We start from the raw sequence: 22141 nt of genomic DNA, 5'->3' as shown, positions 1-22141 counted from the left end.
AGCCACAAGGGCCAAAACACGTTGAGACAAGACAGATCCCCCCCCCCGGCCGTGCCAAAAAATCTTTGCCCCCTTTCAACGTGCCAAAAACCTTTTCCCCACCCGTTTTGACGTGCTAAAAATCTCCCCCCTCCCCACACACGTGCAAGATTTTGGGTACCCAAATAATTTAAAGGCATATTTACATTTTACATTTGCATTTACATTTACAGGCATTTATGGCGCCATTCACTAAGATACCATGGCGCTTACAAACATATACACAAAAAGTTATCATCCTCTTTTCATGACGTTTTTCAGTAGATATCCACGAACTCAGGCCTATTCCCAATTATTTTTGCGTTTGCGAGTTATGCTTCTGCTTCTGCTTAATTACTCCTCAACGCTACAATCGTAACCAGGCGAGGAGGGTGATTCTAAACGTGTAAAGACAATGTGTTGTAATTTCGTTGTGTACCAGAACGTAATTTAAATTTCACGATATTTTGGCCTAAACGAATTAATCTGCAAGAATTTTTTCACTATGATGCATAAACATTATATATAGCCACTAGCCAGAGGTTTCCAGTTGAAAATCTCATTTTTTATTTTGAAAAGTGGGGGGGGGGGGTGATGATCATGACGGTGGATCACAATTTCCTTATCATGGGCCTACAGGCTGAGTCAAAAAGAAGTAAACTCATGTTTAAGGGACTGTAACTAGCAGGCCAGTAACTAGGGGAGGGTCAGCGGACACCCCCCAATTGCCAAATGACAAAAATCCCTCTTTGACCCAAGTGCCATTTGCGAGCATAGCGAGGGAAAAAAATATAGTTTTTGTATGCCTTTTATGCCAAAAAGGCTCAAAATTTTCAAAAAAAGGTCCACTTTTTTTTTTACAAAAAGGTCCACTTTTTCAAAATCCACCCCAGTCCACTTTTTCAAAATCAGCCCCCTCCCCACTAATAAATCCTGGTTACGGGCCTGGTAACTAGAGATCTGTAAGGAATCTGCTATAAATGAAAATATCATTGAAAAGAGCAAACTCTTTTTTTTTCCTAAAAATTAAGCATTGAACATTTATAATCGAGAGAAACTCTAAATTTTACAACGCGGGACTCACCAAATCTTCACAATATGGCAACGGGACATATTCGGAAATCCGGAAAAAGACGAAAACAGGTGCATTGTGGGAAGTCAATGGCGACTGGTCGAAAAGAAAATTGATATCGTAATGCACAGAAAGCCCAAGAAAATTACGCGATTTATACAATAAAGAAGTATTTAATTGGTAAGATCTAACGTTTTTCCGCATCGGTATATAATCAGCTATTTGTAATCAACCCAAATGCAATTGTAAATGGTGATATAGCATGAAAATTCAATATAATTTCGAGGCAATCGTATTTTGCCTGAATGAACATGATGAAACGTCAGTGAGATGGTGACGAATTTTGCACTAAATTGCAGCCAACTTTAAAATGGTCAGATGCAGCTGCAACAATGAACAGGGATCTAGTTTTACCCTATTTTGTATAATTTACGGCTGTGCAATAACTATGAGGCCCAGGCGAAATGATTTAATTTAGGTATCCTCAAAAATGATGCAACTCGCAAAACATTTTAAATTCATCCCGGACCCGGGACGGCGGGAATACGGCCGGTCGCTGGAATGGAAGTGGAATTAGATTTGTCTATTCAGATTTCCTCCTACAAATTAAGCTTACTGCTAGCCGTCCAACGCGTATTATTTTGCACAAGGTCCAATGCACACGCTTGAGTTGACTAGTGCATGCCATAGTCATGATAGTGCGCGTATACACGTCACATGTACTTACTCGAGAAACACTAGTCACTAGACTAGCAACGAATTTGCTCACGGTCGGATGCCTAAGCATAGGCTTTGCGTTAGAGAATATTTCGAACAAGCGTATGTATGATCGCCGATGGTTTACGCTGAAAAGGAACCTTGCATGCTTGGAAAAAAATATAGATAATATAAAGTAGGTAACCTAGGCAAACCTTAGTTAACACATTTACTAGTCAGCGAATTCGCCGAGACCGGGGCCCCAACACAATGCATATTTACATAGAAATTTGAATTTATTTTCGAGAATAGGTGGGTGAAGGAAACCTACATAAATATGTTTTCTATACTTCACTTGACCCAAATATATGATTTTTATGGTGATAATCAAGTCGCACATGGAATTTTAGAGGATTTTGATAGCAGTTCCATTAAAAAAAGCTGCCATCGCCATGAGACTAAGATCTAGAAACACCCCGAAATGCCGTTTTGGGAATTTTGCTAGCTGAATCTTTTTGATGAAAGTCAATCTTTGACAAGATGTAACTTTGCTACGGAAAGTGCTATGAAAAAAAGGTTTTCAGTTTTGGCTTAGTTTACTCAAGGGCTTTAATTTTATATATAAAATGATGCAATTTGATGGCAAATTTGAATTCACCTATCATACCTATAATAAGACATGTTAATAAACCTTAATGTACGATTTCCTTATAATTTTAATTGTAATTGCTGAAATAATACTAGTACCGTATTCATTCCAATAAGCGCCCATGCCCCAATAAGCGCCCACCCAGGGTATTTTCAATTTGCTAAAGGGTACCATTAATGTTGAAGTGACAGACGTCGATACAGTGAAATAGCTGGAGGACTACAAGTCCTGTGTACACTTGCAATACATTTTCTGCATCAGAAAAGATACTAGAACGTCTCAGGACCCTTTTATAACCTACATCAATTTGTCTCTAATAAACGCCCCTTACAAAAAAATTAGGTAAACCAGGTAAAAATAAGTGCCCACACAAAATGACTTTGTTAAGCGCCCTGGGCGCTTATTGGAATGAATACGGTAATACTAATAATTGTCTGGAAGGGTTTCTGTCCATTTTGAGCTGAAATAACACAGTAAAGTGAAAGAAACCCTAGTGGTTATTTTGGCCGTTTAACATGCAGTAATATAGGAGGACTTAAGCCTCCAGCATACTTTCCTGCCGCTGCGGCAAGCGGCAGAGCGTTTCAACCAATGACAAGCCTTTATTGTGTCCGTTTGTCTGCAATGCGCGTGCGCCACGCCGCTCAGCGGCAAGCGGCAGGGTAGTATGAAACCAGCAATAAAGTCATAATTTCTTGAATTATGACTGTTGAACTTTGCTCTGTTGACCTTCAAATAAATTCTATATAAACATAAATAAATATGCCAAAAAATCGGGTTTGAAAAAAATTAACCAATTTCATATTATAAGATCGTACATTATGGCTTTAAGTACTGTTACTGTTAGTTAGATCATGTTGAAGTTAAAGATAAATAATAAGTAATACTTAAAAATGCGATCCCCAACCAACCCCTTTCCAATTGGCCAGGCAGAGTGGCATTGGCGTAGGTAGTGGGGGGGGGGCAAGAGGGAGGGCATGTGCCCTGGGCACCAAGGTCTTAGCCAGCCATGCGTCCACCCGTCTTTGAGACGGGCTAATCTAATTTTAGACGGTGGATTTAATGGATTTTACAGATGTGATAGCTCTAAAACAGATGATTTTCAGGTTATATGAATTTGAGACTAATTCAGAGTGACATATAAAGGCCAAATCAGGACATATTTGACCCCAGTGACCCTTCCATGGGTATAGACAAGTTGTTTTATATTTGAGGGTCAAATTTTAGTATCTGCTTGGACGGGTGGTTTCTGATTTCTGGCTAAGACTCTGCTGGGCACCACATTAGGGGGACACCAAAATGATGACACTGATGGAGTGATGGTTTAAAAAAATGGGATTACCATCAGTTGTAGTAACTACAAATTTCGAACGTTTGAGGACTTGTTCTCAAGTTGTAGAAGGTGCCATGGGGTGTCTGCAGTGTTAATTGTTTTCATTATAAATGTCGCAAAATATTAATATTGACAATAATTAACAACCTGTCTGACCTCTCCATATATTCATACATTGCTCACCTGTGTTTTCATATCATATTTTGTGGTGAAAAATGATTACAAATGTGTAATTTGCAATCATTTTTGGAGCAACGATTTCTTTGTACCGATGGCTAATTGTGTGTATGTGAATGCACATTAAACACCTAAACACATGTATACACAGCACCTGTTGGAACTCCCGGTCGGAGCTGGGAGTTTCAATTATTGGAACTGGATTACAATATTCACTGGAATAGTCATTACATCATCACCTTGGATAAAGACAGCCATGCATACAATTTGAAGTGTTTTGGTTCTAGCACCTCTCAAGGACAGTCCCCTGTTTACCATGTTCACACAGTATGACTATTTTGGATTTTTGGAAACCAACCAATTGGTAAAAAGAACATGATAAATTCTGACATATGCTGCTTCAGATATTTTCATTTTGGAGCTATCAGGCATTGTAGGCTTATTAATCATGTTAAATTCATTCCTTGGCAATGTTGGTTTCTAGACTCGAATTGAGTCAATTCGATTTTGAATTTGAATAGATTTTTACACAATTCTGACTTCATATTTTTAAGACATGATTGCAGAATATTATGATTTATTTAGCTAATTACTATAACTGGATGAGTTTTTAGCTCTTAAAGTTGTGTAGTTTTTGAGATAATGCAATTTAGGTGGATGTAAACTTCTTCTGTCCAACACAAAGTCAATAGGAACCATGCATGACTAGGAACATGTCCTTGAACCAAAGTAGGCATACAGGCTGTATTATGACATCACACTATTCCAGCGAATACAAATTACAATACAACTGAAATTTATAAAGCTCCTAAAACCAAACAATTGTACTAGAAGGCGTTGATAAACACTTGCATGCTTGATGACAACATGAAAAAAATAAAATATCCGTAAATTATTGCAGTGTATCAATTGCACGTGGCGTGTGCGCTGTCGTACCAAGTTCCTAGTAACTGTAACTTAGTATCATCATTTATCACTAGGACAATTTTTTTTTTGGATACGAAGTTACAGGGCACTCTATTGACATCTGTTCCACAAATAAGAAATATCACAATAGGTGGGCTCAATTTGGGCTCCAAGGATGTAGCCAAGCCACTTGACTTGAGGGTAACACAAGAATTTTGTTTTTTGCCTAACAAAGAGTGTCAATGAGGAGCGGCACAACATTAACCCATATTTTTGGATTTTTATATACCGGTACCGGTATTACCTGTTGTTGTATTGGTCTCGGAGTATTACCATAGAATGCTGAAGTAACTGTTTTATTGACAATCCTGATGAATTTTTTTGCAGAAAGAGTGCAGTAGTTTTGCTATGCAAATGAGATGCAGGAAATCAAACCATGTCTGTTAATATTTTCTATTTATTCTTTTTTTTTTCTGTAATTTAGGTGAAAATAGAATCACTTGTTTAGTGCAGTGTGCTGATTGAAGTTGCTGTGTTGTGTCTAGTTGACTCCTGAGAGGTATTACACCATGCCAGCTCTATTGGAACGACCAAAACTTAGCAAGGAAATGGCTGCTGCTCTCAAGCACCATATTCTTAAAGAGCGGGAACGAAAGCGACAAGGTAAGCTCAAATTGTGGAAACTTTGTTTGGCATGACAAATGCTATGCTCGCAAAAAAATAAAAATCCCTTTAAAAGGAATAGGCGGGCAAATGAAAAATTGTCAAGAGAAATGAAAGAATGAGTAACTCTTCACAATTAAAAACAGGAAAATATGACACAACATTGATTTCCAATGGGGAATAACACAAACGTATAAACAAAGTTAAAAGAGTTTTAAACTTTATACGTTTGTTATTCCCCCATTGGAGGTTGTGTCATATTTTCCCTGATTTTAATCTTATCCATTGCTTATCCTTTGGTTCCCTGCTGGTCAGTTGGAACAGAACAGAACAGTTGGAACATCAACAAGCACAATTTGTCACAAGATTTGAAAAGTAAATAGCCTATGTACACACTGAACACAATGCACATACAAGCTGTAAAGTACAATCCTGAAGCTGTCAGTATAAAATGATATATATGACCTTCACGGTGCTATTAATTTAGCCCAAAGATTAGGAAAACTAGCAAAACTGGTGAACTGGTACTGTTCAAATAAAAACATCTGCAAATCTTGCTGCAATTTCCAAATAGTATTTCTATTACTTAAATAATTATTTTTGTTATTTCTTTTAATACAAACATGTTACTGCCTATGACGACTTTATCGTATTACTTAAATATCAAAATCAAGTAATAATTACAAAACTCGCCGTAAACTATCACATCTGTGGGTGTTTGGCCGCACCCGCCCAAAAATGTGTACACCAGGGCTCAAATTTCAGGGAGGCCACCAAGGCCATTGCCTACCCTTTTTCAGTTTTGGCCTTGGTGCCCCCAGATCTTTGTCAACTTCAAGGCATTCGTCATCACTTGTTCGCCTTGGTGCCCTTCTTTGTCTTTGCCCAGTGGCCTTGAAAATGGGTGTTCCCCAAAAAAAATAATAATTAGAGGCCTGGTGTACATATATTGTAATTGGAAATTGAGGCTTGCCTGTCATTTGAACAAAATTGTCTGTCCTAATTTGACATGTTTTTCATTAACCAGATTTCTACATATAAAATGGATATTCATACATAGTATTATAGACAAGATTAGAAGAATTTTTGAACTTCAACACTACAAAATTTGATTGCTTAATGCTTATCAGCCGGATGTTATGCCAGATGTTATGGCTCTGCTGATAATGACATATCTACATGTTAACATGTACAAGTGTGATGTCATCCAAGGTTGTCAAGCCATAAATCATCAGAGCCATAACATCCGACAGTGAGGATGCAGTTGTTACTGTAAAAGTGCTCCCGGTATTAGTGGTGTTGAAGTTCTTCTAATCCAGACTTCTGCAGCCTATCTGGGGTTCAAAGAGATCAACAATGTATTGTATTAGTGCAATGACCTTACAATACAATAGGCTTTCTCAATTCAAACACGAAAGTATGTGGATTAGTATTATTATTCTGTAATGTATGTAAGGCTGTATTATTGCAGATCTATTTGCTCCATTGCATTCACACACACACAAACTTACTCTGATAGTGAATAGAATTTGTCCAGCGTGAAGTCAAGAGGTGTCACTGTAGCTGGAATGTATTAAGTTGTCAGGAAAAGATATCTATCTAGTGCAACATGGGTCGACATGAAAACAAAGGAAACCGGCAGGGCTCGAAAAAACGTTAATTTCCCGGGAAGCAAGCTAAATTTCCCACAATTTATAGCATGTTTTTATATACAAAAAAGACACAATTTCCCTCCAAAATTCAGAATTTCCCTCCAAACACAACATTTCCTGGGAATGAGCTTCCCAAATTCCCCACTTTTTCGAGCCATGGAAACCTGTACAAACTATAGGAGTGTCATTTGATGTAGTAAGGTGATGCGTCATGTTGCAAGGGATTCTGGGAAGATATCTTTTCTGGTATGTTGTAAGGTGCACGTGACTATTTCACCCAAAACACTTCACATTGACTTTGATATAAATTTCTTGACAGAAGAAGAGGAAGCAGACAAGGCCATTGAGAGGAAAAAGGAAGAACAAGAGAAACTACGCAAGAAAAAAGAAGCCGAATCATTATCACTTGAAGAGACAAGAGAACAGGTGAGTTGCTCACAATCTGCAGGTCTTTTAATCCTGACCCTACCAATAACCACAAAAAGCTACAGCAATCTACTGGGAGTGCAAGTATTCCATTTGATGCAATTGCGTCATCACAGGAAAGCACGTATGGGCACGGAAAGCTTGGCCGGCCAAGGTATTCCCCCGTAGCAAGGTATGACCGTCTGTTTGTCTAGCACCCAGGGGTTCAAAACCGTACCAGAGAAAATGAAAATTCTCTTCATCTCCTTCCTTCTTTCTTTCTTTCATTTCCCTCCGTAAAGTTCTGGTTAGTGATTTGTGGCCATCGCGGAACACTTGGCACACCTGAAGCTCTGAAACAATAGTCACAGAGCAACTGAGCCTAGTAAGCTACATTTAGGTTCCATATTGGCTAAAAGTGATTTGAAACTGCTGTAGCGGTTTAGCTGTATGTTGATAGACATACCCATTTGGAATTCAGATAATTTGTAAGCATGCTTTTTAATCCATGTGTCTCCATTATTTGGGAAACAATGCTGCTTCAAATATTTTCATTTTGGAGCTATCAGGCATCATAGGCTTACTAATCATGTTATAATTGAATACCTGAGTGGAAGAAGGGCCCAACTCCATCAAAACTGTTTTTGAGATATTAAGAAAAACCTTAATATTTGGAAAAGTTTTATAGGCAGAGTGTTTTCATCTTCAGAGGACCTTTAATACATGAACATACAATATTACATACAATCAAAATTATATATGATGTTTCCATGGCAACGGTACATGTCTTATCGACCTGGAGTTGGGCCCTTCTTCCACTAATATACTGCAAGTGCCAGTTCCGTAAGCAGATGTGTTAAAAATAGCTACAGAAATTTGGTAATTATCCATTGATTGCACATGTAGAAGCATGTAATATGTTAGCAAGAAAGTTTATTGTAGTGAAAAGCAGATTTCAAGGAAGAACAAAATTCCTCTTTAACCCAATATTTGTGGAAGAAGGGCCCAACTCCATGGAGTTGGGCTTTTCTTCCATGAAAACCATGATTAAGTGTACTATAGAGAGTTGATTTTGGCTCATCTTTCACACACAAGGAAGAACAGTCTGCAGGCAATAAAATGCTGGGTTTAACTCATTTTTGTAAAAAATTGGAGTTGGGCCCTTCTTCCACTCAGGTATTCAATTAAATTCATTCCTTGGCAGAAACCTTGGTTTCTAGACTCGAAGTGTGTCATTTAGATTTTGAATTTGGATAATTTTTTACACAGGAATATCTGCCACTTATTGTTTTATAGTACAAAGCTTAGAATGTGCCCATTTTACATTTTTTGTTTCTAAAGATCAAATCTTTGGAAGAGAAGTTGACGTCATTACAGGCGGAAAAACATGAGTTGTTTCTGCAACTGAAGAAAGTCCTGAATGAGGATGAGAATAGGAGAAGACAACAAATGAGGGAGAAAAGGTGAGTTTTTGTGGCAGTTGACCTTTTCGGTAAATCCCATAAGCCTTTGCGAGTACACTTGAGATGTTGTCATTTGACATCAGTACACGTCAGGCCGATGCGCACATCGTTTAGTGAATGTGGTTACTGCGCATTGCAAGTCGGCGTGATGTCAAATAATGATGTCTCGGGTGTACTCGCAAAGACATATGGGATTTACCGATACGGTCAATTCCATTTCGATGAAAATGTTATCAAGTTAAGTTTCTTTGTTTTTCTCTTTCCATCTCAAGGTGATAGCCAGACACCTGTCCACCCGTCTTTTGGACGGGTAAGTTCAAAAGTAGACGGGTGGAAAAATCCTCAACCTCTCTTATGGACGGGCACTTTTGGAGAAGCAATTAGAAATTGCATAATGTGTCTATTAAAATCACAGATTATTCAATGAATAAACCCAATTCACAATCTCTCTCTGTCTCCTGCTTAAAACACAGTAAGAATTTTCTCCCAAATAGACGGAATTTGATATTTTGACCAATTTAGTCGCCACAAAAACGTTGTTGATTAGTAATTTGCAAAATCAAAATAAACTACAGGTTCTGTGAAATGATTAGATTTACAGTATTCCACTCACCATTTGTAGGCACGTACCAAGTTTTGGCACTAGGCCTGGAAAATAGCTCGGACCCCTGGACCCAAAATATTTTGAGGTCTCTGGTAGAAAAAGGAAAGACAATTGGTGGAGATTCTATTTATTACTGTAGATATTGCAAAAATATTTTCAGGCTTCTGGTAGAAAAAGGAAAGACAGTTGGTTATTACTGTAGATATTGCAAAAATAGGTATATACCAAGTTTTGGCACTAGGCTTGGAAAATAGCTCAGACCCCTGAACCCAAAATATTTTGAGGTCTCTGGTAGAAAAAGAAAAGACAGTTGGTAGAGATTCCATTTATTAGTGTCTAAGATATAACAAAAATCAACAAATTTTCATGTCCACATGCATATTTCAATATCACATTTTATGTGAACCAACTGTTGGTTGCATTTCACAACAACATAACTAACATGGTTCCATTTTGCCCTTGCTTGTATTCTCTAGTGATATGGGCATGTCAGCAGCCATCAGTCATCATCAGTATCACCCAGCTTTCCATCTCCAAGGACCACATATGATCATACCCAGTGGTAAGTATATTTAAGCCTTGTCTCTAGGGTCATTCCACAGTTTTGGGACAAACTTAAAGGTAGGGGACGTGAGTAAACATCATTCCTCTCTCTTTTCTACATGAAGGAAGTTTTACAGTATTTATTACCATATCAAGGTCAATTCTTTGGGTTTTGTCCTTGGCATGATATTAGAATTCTAATGATTTGCTTCATGTACAAGAGAGAAGACAAAGTGTTGGTTACTCGCATTACATACATTTGTTCCAAGATGTAAATGTTGGATAGGGAGGACAGCATTATACATATTTAACATTTTTTAACATATTTTATTTCCCTTGGTTTTGTACACTTCTTGAGTCTTTGTAGATCTATCTTAGTTCCCCTACTGGTCAGTTGGTTCTGTTTTAGTTTGTTTATTGGCCATTCTATTTAGGAATGAAAGTCATTTGTCTGATGACCGGATTATTAATCTATAGTGCTCGATATCAATTTGTTCCAGGGTTGCCAACAAATTCAGCCCGAATGGCTGGTCATATAATCGAAAAGTTGCCCAATTTTTGTCTCGCCATAGGTAGAGACTATTTAATCACTTTTGTGTCTGTATGGCTGTCCATCCTGATGGCTCTATGGACGAAACTACTGGAAGTCGTGGGAGCCAATGTTTAAAAGTTGCCCAATTAGGCTACCAAATCATGTGTTTGTTCCTGGTTTGTTCCAAGAGCAGATCTGATTAACAGCTCACATGTAATTTACTTTTCTTATTTCAACAGGTCACTTGGCTCAAAGACCGCCACTGTTAGGCGATTCACCCAAGAGCCACATGTATCGTTCACAGCAACAACCTGCTCAGTCTGTTCATGTAAGTTTGATCACCTAACAAGATTTTCTGATTTCAGTTTTGGGTGTCCCGTCTTAAATCCTACCACTCGTTCCTCCCTCATCCAATTTCACCTCAACACTCAACAACAACAGTTTCTTGGGTTTTGCCTGTAATTTTCATAACATTGCCTTGTTTTATATTTGGCATAATAACATAACTGTTTCTGCAGCGTATTGGGGGTTCATTGCATGCACGATTTTGAGTGAAAATTGTACCGAGCGTATTTTATTTTTTGGTTAAATGTTGTATGTTGTAACTTTAGGCCGAGGGCACTGCACCTCACGCTCTGCGTTTAGCAGTGTCCTCATCCATCTCATTGACGTTTTTCATAAAAATAGTTGCTTTTTCCATTATATTATTGTATATAAAATACATCATTATTGTATCTCATTGTATCATAATTATATTGTTGTATAATGAATGGATGAAATAAATTGATTGATTGATTGATTGATTGATTGATTGATTGGATTGCGTTCGAGAAATATTTTATTTTCACTATGTGCATTTTTGGACTTTTTTAAAATTTAAAAGTGGGTAGTTTTTTCCATATCTTGAAAATCCCTTCATTTGCTGTTCTAATGAACCTTGATGCAAGGAGTCCATTACCACCAATAGTGCAACTCTATCCACAGAAACCAGTCCACAGTGTTCACTACATGTACCCTCAGGGGTCATATGGGCAGATCCAAAGCAAAAAGTGTATTTAGGCTTCAAAGTTAACAACAGCAATTAGTTAACATGTCATAGTTTACAGGAAAAGCAATTAGGTAACATGTCATAGTTTACTAGAAAAGTTAAATATTCACGACATTAATTAGCTGCAATATTATAATTGGCAGTATTAAATAAACACAAAATTTGATTTTCTTCAACACATGATCCATTTGCATGATGTTTGCATCACAGAACAGAATTGCAAAACATAGGCAAACATAGGTGTGAAAAATGTATGTTAATTTTTCATTCCCTTTTTTTTCAGGGTGTAAAGCGAGCAAGGAGTCCATCACCCCCAGTAGTGCAACTCTATCCACAGAACCCAGTCCACAGTGCTCACTACCCTCAGGGGCCATATGGGCAGACTCAAACAACACACAGTCCATACAGGCAGTCAGGTGAGTTTATAAACCAGATAACAGCTCACACTAAACCCCCAAATCTTACTGTTGATTTATTTCAACAGAAATTAACAATAACTATTTGCAAGCATAAGAATATGTCTTGTTTGATTTTTTCGGGTTTTGGCAACCGAACCCTGGATAACCCAAGAAAGCCTCTATTGAAGCTTATTTTCATTGGGGTCCATTTGAAACACCGGGATGGGTTGGGAACAGTCAGGGGTTAACACCCTACTCTTTTCAAAATTGGCTGCGAGATACATGGCTCTCTGTACACAGGACTGATGGCTTATCATCCCCTCCGAAGGACGGAGTACTGCCATGATTCATTTACCCTATTCTAAATGAACCCTTGGGAGAGCGGAAGTCTGAAGTTAATCTACAGAGGTTGCCGATTAATTTCAGACATTTTTCCCCAAGTCAATATCCCAGCAAATCTCCACCGCCTGGAATTGAACCCGGGACCTCATGCACTAAAGGCAAGTACCCTAACCATTGGTTCACGCTCTCCCATTGTCATCTCAAATGTGTAGGCATATGTAGGTAATGCAGTGAACTAGATACTAGCTGTCTAAAAGATGTATAACATGTTCGTATAACATGTGTGTTTGTGGCATCAGAAACATACAGATTGAATCAGACTGATTAGTCATATAAAAAGATGCTAGGAATTTCTGATCTCAGAATGATGATTGTCACATTGCAAGTTTAGTCTACCTGACTAATTATTGAAACAAATCATAATATTCTTAACATCATTTCTTTTTGATTACAGCTCACACACAATACACAACTGCACAGACAGTGGCGAGTACAACATATGTGACCCAAGCTAGCTATCCGCACAGCCAGGGGGTGCACTACACCACAAGTCAGAGCAACCCAAGCAAGTACCAAAGAGACTCAGCATTCAGCTCATATCCGGCAGCCCATTATGTGGCGGCGCAACAGAAAGTTAGCGAGCAGTATTCGGGTTTCAAGTCCAGCAGCAGAGGAAGTTAGGTAAGGGGCCGGTATCGAGTTTTGCGCTTGTGCATGTAATATGCATGAATGCATTCTTCATGCTGCATTGTACAGTCCAGTGGAATGTATTATGTATTTAGAGAATAAACAATAGGACTTTTTGTTGTTTTTACTAGTCTCTACCATGTGATAGACGACAGACAAGTCCAATATTTTGAGGAGTGGATGCCGGCACAATTACGATAAAAATATTGGACTTGCCTGTCGTCTATCATGGGTAGAGGATAGTAAAAACAAATATTCCTAAATATCATTTATTCTTATTTTAGTCAGTTAGATATTATTTTAATAACTGAAAACTATTTTTTAAAGCAAAAACCAAGTTACCGTCATAGAAACTCCCCTTATTATAATTTATAATATATTATTAACTTCACATATTATGTTGCGTGTACTGTAAGTGCGTATGAGTATTCCACACTAGTCTACGAATACAATGCAATACGTACATGCACCTCTACAGTCTACAAGCGTGTTACATGTTATCAACACTCATGATGACGTGGGGTCGTTTACGGCTTGATAGACAGCACCCGAAATCATGCGGTTGTCCAATCAGATTATGTGTCTAGGAACTAGACCACTCCCACTGACTAAGAATATTTTATGACCCTAAGAGTTTTTGTTATAATTCCTACCACAGCAAGATAAGAGAAAATAACAGCAGGGCATAAGAGAACAAACCGAAAAATTGATGAAGCAAAACCAGTTTTGTATAAGGAAGGGGGGGGGGATGTTGATACAGAGAGGTTCGTGCAAGAAGGCCTGCAATAGCTGCCAGGTGCCATATTTTTAGATATGTACAATATGGAATGCAGGAATTGTCAGCTTTGTATAGGGCAGCTATTGCAGAGGGGGCTTTCTGGCACTTATCCCTTGATTCCGTCGTTGGGCAGGAAAAACCTCCTATGTGATTGTGGCCCCTGAACATGTTTAAAACAAAACTGCCAAAAGGTTACATAGGAGATTTTGCTTTAAACATGTTCAGAGGCCAATGACACATAGGAGGATTTTCCTGCCCGGCGCCGATTTTTGGAATCTCCAACTGATATCAAAGTGAACCCATAGATTGTCAACAAAAAAGAAAGAGCAGTGTCAGCAAAACATAATTGTGATTCTTTGATTGACATATATCACACTTCTGTGTTTGTTTTTGGAAGGTTATGGAAGCACATCAAATTTAGCCGTCCAACCCCAGCAGCCAGTGGAACAGTCCACTTCCAAAGGTGGTTATGCAGAAGATGGACACTACCAACACAAGCTACAGGGACAGGTAAAAATGTGGTTCTATCAATTAGTCAAATTAAGTAGATTGTTCACTTTATATTAATAAGGGCTAACAGTAGGGTGGAACTAGCGAATGGTTCATCGTAATAATTCCATGGCATAGATTTGTAGGATAAATGTGAATCTAAAATTCAAAATTTGCTCTCTCCGTGGCTTATCTGGCTTAAGGTCCGTTCATACTACCACCACATTTGTGATGCGTTGATTTGCGATGCCAATATATCGATTACTTTTTGCCGCAACTCAACGCAACTCCTCATATTTCCAAGTTAAAATGTATTTAACTTTATTGCGATATGGCAATGCAGTAGTTTGCAGTACGATGCAGTGCAGCAACGCAACGCAACGCATCGCAAATGCGGTGGTAGTATGAATTGAACGGACCTTTACACTTGTCTGTCCTGTCAAATAGGCCCTGACTCACTATCTATGGTAACCCCTTTTACCAGGTTACAAAGCCTTCGTCAGCATTATCTCCTTGATTTCAGTTGTTAATGCTTGGATATGCGTGATATAAACCAAATAATAACATTGCGATGCAGGCCTAGAAATCTGTGGCAGTGCTTGGCGAATCCATTTGGATTCTCGCAAGAGAATTTTGCGAGATTCCCTGATTCGCGCAAATCTACATCCTGCTCCCGCTGCACAATGATTGAAAAATATACTGCCCTCATACGGTTATGACAGTCTGATTTTGTCATCCAAGATGGCGGCTTTGGCGAAACGGAACATGGGCATGCAACCGATGGCTTTTTTTTGCCGTTAAAATGCCCTCTCAAATCAGTTTTTTTGTGCAAATTATTAATGATTTTAAAAGTAAATTATACCATAATTCGTCATTTTGGGGGTTCAGTTGCTTAAATAATGAAGTATAAATAGTCAAACCGGGACTCAAACTGGGTACATATTTTTTTCTTTCTGTACACTGCCAATGCACTACGCGAATCCATATAGATTTGCCCGGTTGATGTTTTACGAGAATCTTTACGCGAATCGATTCGCGGATTTGTGTCGGATTTCGGAGCCTGCGATGAAGAAAGTGTAATTCTTGCTCAATTTGCCTGTGATGATCAAATCTTATCTGATTATCGCATACTTGATTATAATACTTTGATTAATTTGAGTGGTCCAAAGACTTTGGTGAACTGTTTAGTTTGTCTCAATTTTGGAGAATTTTTTCTCAGGCTGACCAATTTTGGGGTTAGGTATATGAAAGTGGTAGTTTTGACTGTAAAACCCTTAAATATCAGATTCCAGATTGAAGAAAAAAATTGAACCTGCAGAGGTTTCAATTTTCAATAACCAATATCAAAACAAAATTTTGTCTTTAAAAACAGTCCCTATAAAACAAGAAATTGCCTTTTCTGCTTTTAATAGTTATTTTTGTGGATTTGTTTTATAGTCTTATACAAAAAGAAGTGTCTTTACATTTTATAAATTTGGCAAGTTAAAGATTGGGTCAAGGCTAAAGAAGATAAAAAAAAGGGTAAAAAAGACAATGAAAGCAGGCAATGAAAGCAGACAATGGAGTTCAACGAGAGGTAAAGATATAATCAATCATTAGTCAAGCATAGCATTTTGATTTCCATGTGTTCAGTCACTTGTGAATTTGATCATGTGTGTGGGTGCCACGCATAGGTGGCATTTACAAAGTGGGAGATGAGCTTTGTAAACTATTGTGCATTCACTTGGGGTGTTTTTCAAAGATATTTGTGTGGTATCATAACATTTGGTTTTATTTACCAACATGCATGTTTTTAATGTTTTGGCAATCCGTTATGTGATAACTTGATAATATGAGAATAATTGGGTGTCATTTCAGTTTGTACACTTTTGTAATTTGATATTTGTTTGATCCTTTTTTAAGAATTCACTATGTACATGAAGAACAACAACATGATTTAGTCAAAGCCAAATAGTCTCACTTGTCATGGAAAAGTTAAATCATCATGTATATACCAGGGAAATCTTGGACTTTGATCTCATGTTGAAGAGAATGAGTTTAAATTCCCTGTCATAAAAATGATGCTGTCATAATGTGGGATTGTAGTGATATTTCAAATTTTCAAATTTCAAAAGAGTTGATTATTTGTTACTACAAAGTTCCCTAATATATTGTGCAATTATTTGTATCTTGGGGTGTTGGAATTTTGTTGGTTTCCAATGCTCATACAAAAAGGGTACCAAATGAGACCCTTCATTGCAGAAAATTTGTCTAAATTTCACATAGCACTATATACAGGCTGTATTGAAATTAGTGTTCTCATACTATTTTCAATTTGTGTGATTTCTTAAAATAATGTTGTTGAAATTAGTGCGCAATTGTTTTTATTGAAATGGCTAAGAATGCCAGGTTTATTCAGAAATTTTTAGCTTATGAGAATAGCACAGTTGTTGATAAATATGGATTGTGTTTGAAGGAAGGCCCTCTTTTCATGATTTTATCACCAATCTAGCCTGGTAGTAAGTGTATCCCCACTAGTAATTAATAACAATGATGAGATTTCGAAAAAATGCAATGTCATATTCCAACCAAATTAATAGATTACTATATACTATTGGATTCGATATGTTCATTTCAAATGGAGTTGATTTTATATTCAATTTAGCAATCATTTTGAGCCTGAGCAGTTTGTTCATTAAAGAGAAAAATCAATTTTAAGAAGTTATTCATATTTTGTTATGTTTTGTTTTTGTCTTATAGCATGTGCGGTCGATGGCAGCTTCCAGCCATGCTCAAGCTCTACATGCTCAACAATCCCACCCGCCATTGCCAGTTCACTTGCAACCACAATCAAAGGTAAGACTACAGTTAATACCCATGATACCTTGGGTTTATGCAGGCAGTGCAACCATTTTAGTCGTATTGGCGACTAGATATTTTCTGATGCTACTAAACCTTCAATCCCTAGCGCAAATAGCGACCAACTGTTGAAGCACTACTGCCCCACAGTAAACAAAGGTTACAACTTGAAAGGCTGCTAAAATGCCAGATCAATAAGCAACCCGACCAATAAATTGCCATCATCTTTCGGACTATTAAATCCTATCTTTTCAGTGCAATCATTCATCATTGTGATGTATGTCATGCATGCTCACCGCCAGGGTTCCCGTTAAGGTTTTAAAATGTGCGTCCGTAATGGCGCAAGTTTGCTGACGAGGTTGCAAAAACTTGCGTCCAGACAGATTTTGTCGTCCATCTGAAATTCTCAATTATGACGATACACACGTACTCGGGTCTTCACCTCATCAAATGTCGATTGTTAAAAAAAAATAAAAGTGCATTTTCGCCGTGATATTACATCTCCATTCGTTATGATAATTTTTCTCATTTCTGTGTCAGTTTTGGTCCGAAGCGTGGTCAAAAACAGGTGCAAAAACATGAGCAAAGTCTGTCAATCTTGAGCAATTTTAATTCAGTACTTTCACTTCCGCATTTCTGTTTTTAAATTAACGTGCTGTTGATGCTACAAAAACTAAAACACGCGCTGCCACAAATAATACAAAAAAGGGTTATCATTTGGATTTTGTTTTTAAAATTGCTTTTATTCATCGTAACAATAATAATAATAAAGGAAACCTAGATTATTTATGAGAAAATAAATTTAAAATATTAAAAATTGAATATTGTCAGGTTGTGATAAATAAATAAATAAACATTAACTGCTCGTGCTTGCATGTAAACAAATCAATCGGGACTTCCCCAGGCCATAGCGATCGTTCGGGAAGCATGCAAAAAGTGCACGATTTCCTGACGTTGCATTTACAAATATTGCAGAATTTACTTCAATTCTCAGCAGGTGGGTCAAAATTTTGGGGCTTTTATTATCTTAAAAATATAAAAGAATAAAAATTTCTTATCTTTATCATCAATTAATGATAAAATTTCGAGGTTTTGTCTGCGTCCACATGTATGTTACATGGACGCAAAATACTTGATTAGCCATGTGAACTTGCGTCCAAATTTGTAAAATACGCGTCTGGACGCAATGACGCACACTAACGGGAAGCCTGCTCACCGCTGGTCCGCTGTACAATACGGCATCGGCACATCGCCATAAACAAACTCGGTGCATGTACACAGCATTCAATCACAAGAATGTACGTAACATCATGTCAGTCAAAGGACTATCCATGCAAGCACAAAACATGTGTGCAAACATAGTTTTCAATATTAATACAAATATACGGCTTAAAATTATAATTCGGAGCAAGATTTGGGTGCCTAAATTTATAAAGTTAGGAGCCATTGGCTTCTCAATCAGTTTGCACCATACAGCACTGCCCACAGGCCTCTTGTAAATGCCTATCCCGTAATTTTGTATCAGATGTTACCTTCAAATTACTCTTCTTGTGCTAAATGACTTGGGAGAATGTAGGTATGATATTATTAATTTATGATATAATGAACTTTACATGTCATAAGTTCACCCTCATCACTTCTAAGTCCTGGTTCCTTTGTTTTACAGCCTAGCTTATTAGCAAGCTACCAAAGAAGGAAGCCAGAAGCAGCAATGTACCAACAGCACAAGAAACCTAGTCAGCCACATCAACAACCACCACCACAACATGGGGTAAGGTTCTTATAAAGTATAAATAAAACATATATTATCTTTCGGTCAATGAACATTGCATGCTTTGTGAGACTGGATTGTGACATTTTATTTTGAATTGACTTGAGCCTTATTATGGCTTAGGCTTTGAATTTGTCATAAATTACAAACAAATTATAGGACCTCAATCACTGATGACTGCAGGGGGGGGGCGGCCAAGATTGACTGAATTTTGACGTCGTCATTGGTTTTACACGTTAACACAAAAATGTCTCAAATAATTCCAAAAGTGTATGCATGTTATCAAGCACTATTTTATCAGTCTAAATCCGTCGAGGTTCGTCAGTGAACCTCATTGTAAGTACTGTTTATTTGAATTTTGTGTATGAATAACGCACGATATGTTACGATATATACTGAAAATTCCCCCACGTGTAAACGTGTCACACTAAACAATGCGACTACGTGGTGTAATGGTTAAGAGTCTCGCCTCCCACGCAGAGGGTCCCGAGATCGATTCCCACCTCCGGCAATGGTTGAAAAATTTTCTTCTTCTTTTTTCTTTGAATCTAAAATTATTTATTTTCATGTGAAAATGTATACATTGCACTGGGAAATATATTTTGTGCATTTTTTTTTTCTGTAATGGGGCCAATAGAGCTAAAAACGCATCTTGGCTCGGGAAAAAATAATTGCGTCCAACGTGCAGGCAGTGTTGCCGTCATATTGTCTGTTTTGTTTACGCTTTTGGCTGTTACCACATTGAATAAAATCGTCCACCGTCGTCTGGATGACTGTACTTACCAAGTATTAAACTACAGTTTGTGGCAGAGAAGAACGGCAGTTGTTCACATTTTGAGAGTGTGCATAGCGTAAACACAGAAGTGGGATTCTGATTGGCTGATTCAAATAGTCTGAAAATCATAATAACAGACAGACTGATAATCTGATTGGTTGATTATGTTGGTTGGTGCGCTTGAAGGGAACACAAAGCTCTGCATATGTCGCTCATTAACAGGGCACTCACGTCAATCTGGGCAAGAGACTGCCGTTCTTCTCTGAAACCAAGTGTAACTTAATTCAGTAAATGATTTGTTATTATGACAATAGAGTTCAACATATTATTGGAAAACGTTTTTTAATACTTTGGCACCCCATTTTCATGTTTTGAAGAATTTACAATGACATTGATCTTTTCAAATCGACATCGGAAATGTTTGGAAAACCATGTCATGTGCGTACGTAGCGTACAAGAGCGTCCTTATGCTCACATAACGCACGCCAGTGGCACTCGTTACACAAAGTGCAACTAACATAACTGCTGTTTCTAACAGCTGCATGATGACCTGGAATATTATTGTAAAATGTGTCTAATGATTATAAATTTCTCATTTTCCAGAAGCACAAAATTAAAAGCCTATTTCCATGTGATAAGGCATTTGTTATAATAGGTCACATTTTGTTCAAATCTCGGTACATCTTCCTGTTATATTGTCTTGTCAAGGTACTCCCTGTTAAAGAGAATTTTTCTCACCGTTTCTGTCTATCCCTCTCTCATTTTCTTGCAGGCAAGTTATCCCAGCTCACAACAACCTCGGACAAGTTCCTACCCATCACAGGGCCCACATAACCCAACTCAGTATAGCAGATACTAGATAATAGACCTAAATGCAAATGCATTCTAACATTCTCAAGGAGATGAAATACTTACAGAGAACAGTCTCTGCCATGCTTGTGTGTCACTCATGGAGGGCAGAATAGAGTACCTCTTGATTATTTAAATAAAAATAAATAAATAAATGTAAATATTTATATAGCGCTTTATGCCGTAAACAGCCTCAAAGCGCTTTACATTTATCCGCCATTATTAGAATATGTCGGAACCACGTTTGCTGCCTACAAATGGTGCAGGGTTCATCAGTACAACGACTGTGACTACCCCTAACAGCTTCCCATTGCACCTGGGTGGGGTGAGGCAAGCGTGACAAAGCGCCTTGCCCAAGGGCGCAACACGGTGGCGGGACGGGACTCGAACCCACGCACGCCGAGCAAGCTCTCAGATTATGAGTCCAAGGCCGTAACCACTGAGCCACAGACCCTCTAGGCTATTTCAGTTGAAATCCATCCACCCCTTATGGAAGACATGACCTTAATCTCCCACATCTGGAGTGTGTATTTCAAATGGTGTTACCTGAATGGGTGAACTCCATTAGAAATCTACACTCCCTGTGTAGGAGATTAAGGTTATATCTTCCATAGGGGGTGTATGGATTTCAACTGGAATAGCCCATTTTGTCATGGACCTGGCAGTCTTTGATACAAAGTACATGCTTGTCTGCATTATTTGTGTAATGCATTGTACTAATGATGTGCCCCAAGTGTATATGCGCAAAAGACACCAACTATCATTCAATCTTTGGCATTTTCCGATAAATTCTTAAGGTACTCAGTTTTGGTCCCTGCACGTGACAATCCAGCATGGCAGATGAACCATTACGATGTGTTATAACTTGCATTGTAATTGTGGAACTTCTGAAGAAGAATGGACCCTATAAGAAGAATAGCATTAATATTATATCATTCATATCATGCAAGAATACAAGAGTTGAACAATGATGTTCTAAGTCTTCGTTCCAAGTGGCTCGCATCTAAGGAAGAGCGGATGGGAGTTTCCGCTGGAAATCCAAGAATCTGAGGTACCAATAAGAAAGGTTTCTGTGATGATGATGATTTTAGCCAATTTTGAACTAAGTACAGTAAATAATTTGCACAGAATTAAATGATTCTTGACAAATTCAGTTTCAAGTATCAAGATTGATTCTTGCCTTGTGGGACCAAATTCTTATTCTGAAAACAGCAATTATTAAAAGGGCATTTTGTGATCCACAGCCTCATCCCTCCACTTTTCTCCAAAAAAAAGTTGAGATTTTTACACCAATGGAAACCTTTGGCTACATAATTTTTGTGTAGAAAAAATTTCTTGCAGATTAATTTGTTCAGCAAAAATATCGTCAAATTTGACAGTGGCCTATGGAGCAGTGTATAAATCACATAATCATGCATAACTCACAAACGCAAAATCGGAATCAACTGAAATT

General features: G+C 37.9%; 1 protein-coding gene across 1 annotated transcript; it reads left to right on the top strand.

The window, feature by feature from the left end:
- Positions 1-1153: 1153 nt before the first annotated feature.
- LOC140157845 (uncharacterized) lies at positions 1154-20732 on the top strand. The gene is made up of 12 exons (XM_072181093.1): positions 1154-1270; positions 5336-5514; positions 7486-7592; positions 8913-9034; positions 10115-10200; positions 10953-11041; positions 12045-12177; positions 12956-13180; positions 14364-14476; positions 17195-17290; positions 18960-19064; positions 20612-20732. Exons 2-12 carry the CDS (start codon positions 5421-5423, stop codon positions 20696-20698), a joined length of 1257 nt encoding a protein of 418 aa, XP_072037194.1. The 5' UTR covers positions 1154-1270; positions 5336-5420; the 3' UTR covers positions 20699-20732.
- Positions 20733-22141: the final 1409 nt, after the last annotated feature.

Source organism: Amphiura filiformis, chromosome 7 (genome assembly GCF_039555335.1).
Source record: "Amphiura filiformis chromosome 7, Afil_fr2py, whole genome shotgun sequence".
In the NCBI taxonomy this organism is placed as follows: domain Eukaryota; kingdom Metazoa; phylum Echinodermata; class Ophiuroidea; order Amphilepidida; family Amphiuridae; genus Amphiura; species Amphiura filiformis.
Note: the sequence above shows the minus strand (reverse complement) of the source record. Positions and strands in the feature narration are given on the sequence as shown.

Bases quoted from the DNA above. Each gene is read 5' to 3' on its own strand.
- LOC140157845 (XM_072181093.1), top strand. From the start codon at position 5,421: ATGCCAGCTCTATTGGAACGACCAAAACTTAGCAAGGAAATGGCTGCT. The intron at 9,035-10,114 runs GTGAGTTTTTGT...TGTATTCTCTAG, and splicing joins CAACAAATGAGGGAGAAAAG to TGATATGGGCATGTCAGCAG. The intron at 12,178-12,955 runs GTGAGTTTATAA...TTTTGATTACAG, and splicing joins CAGTCCATACAGGCAGTCAG to CTCACACACAATACACAACT.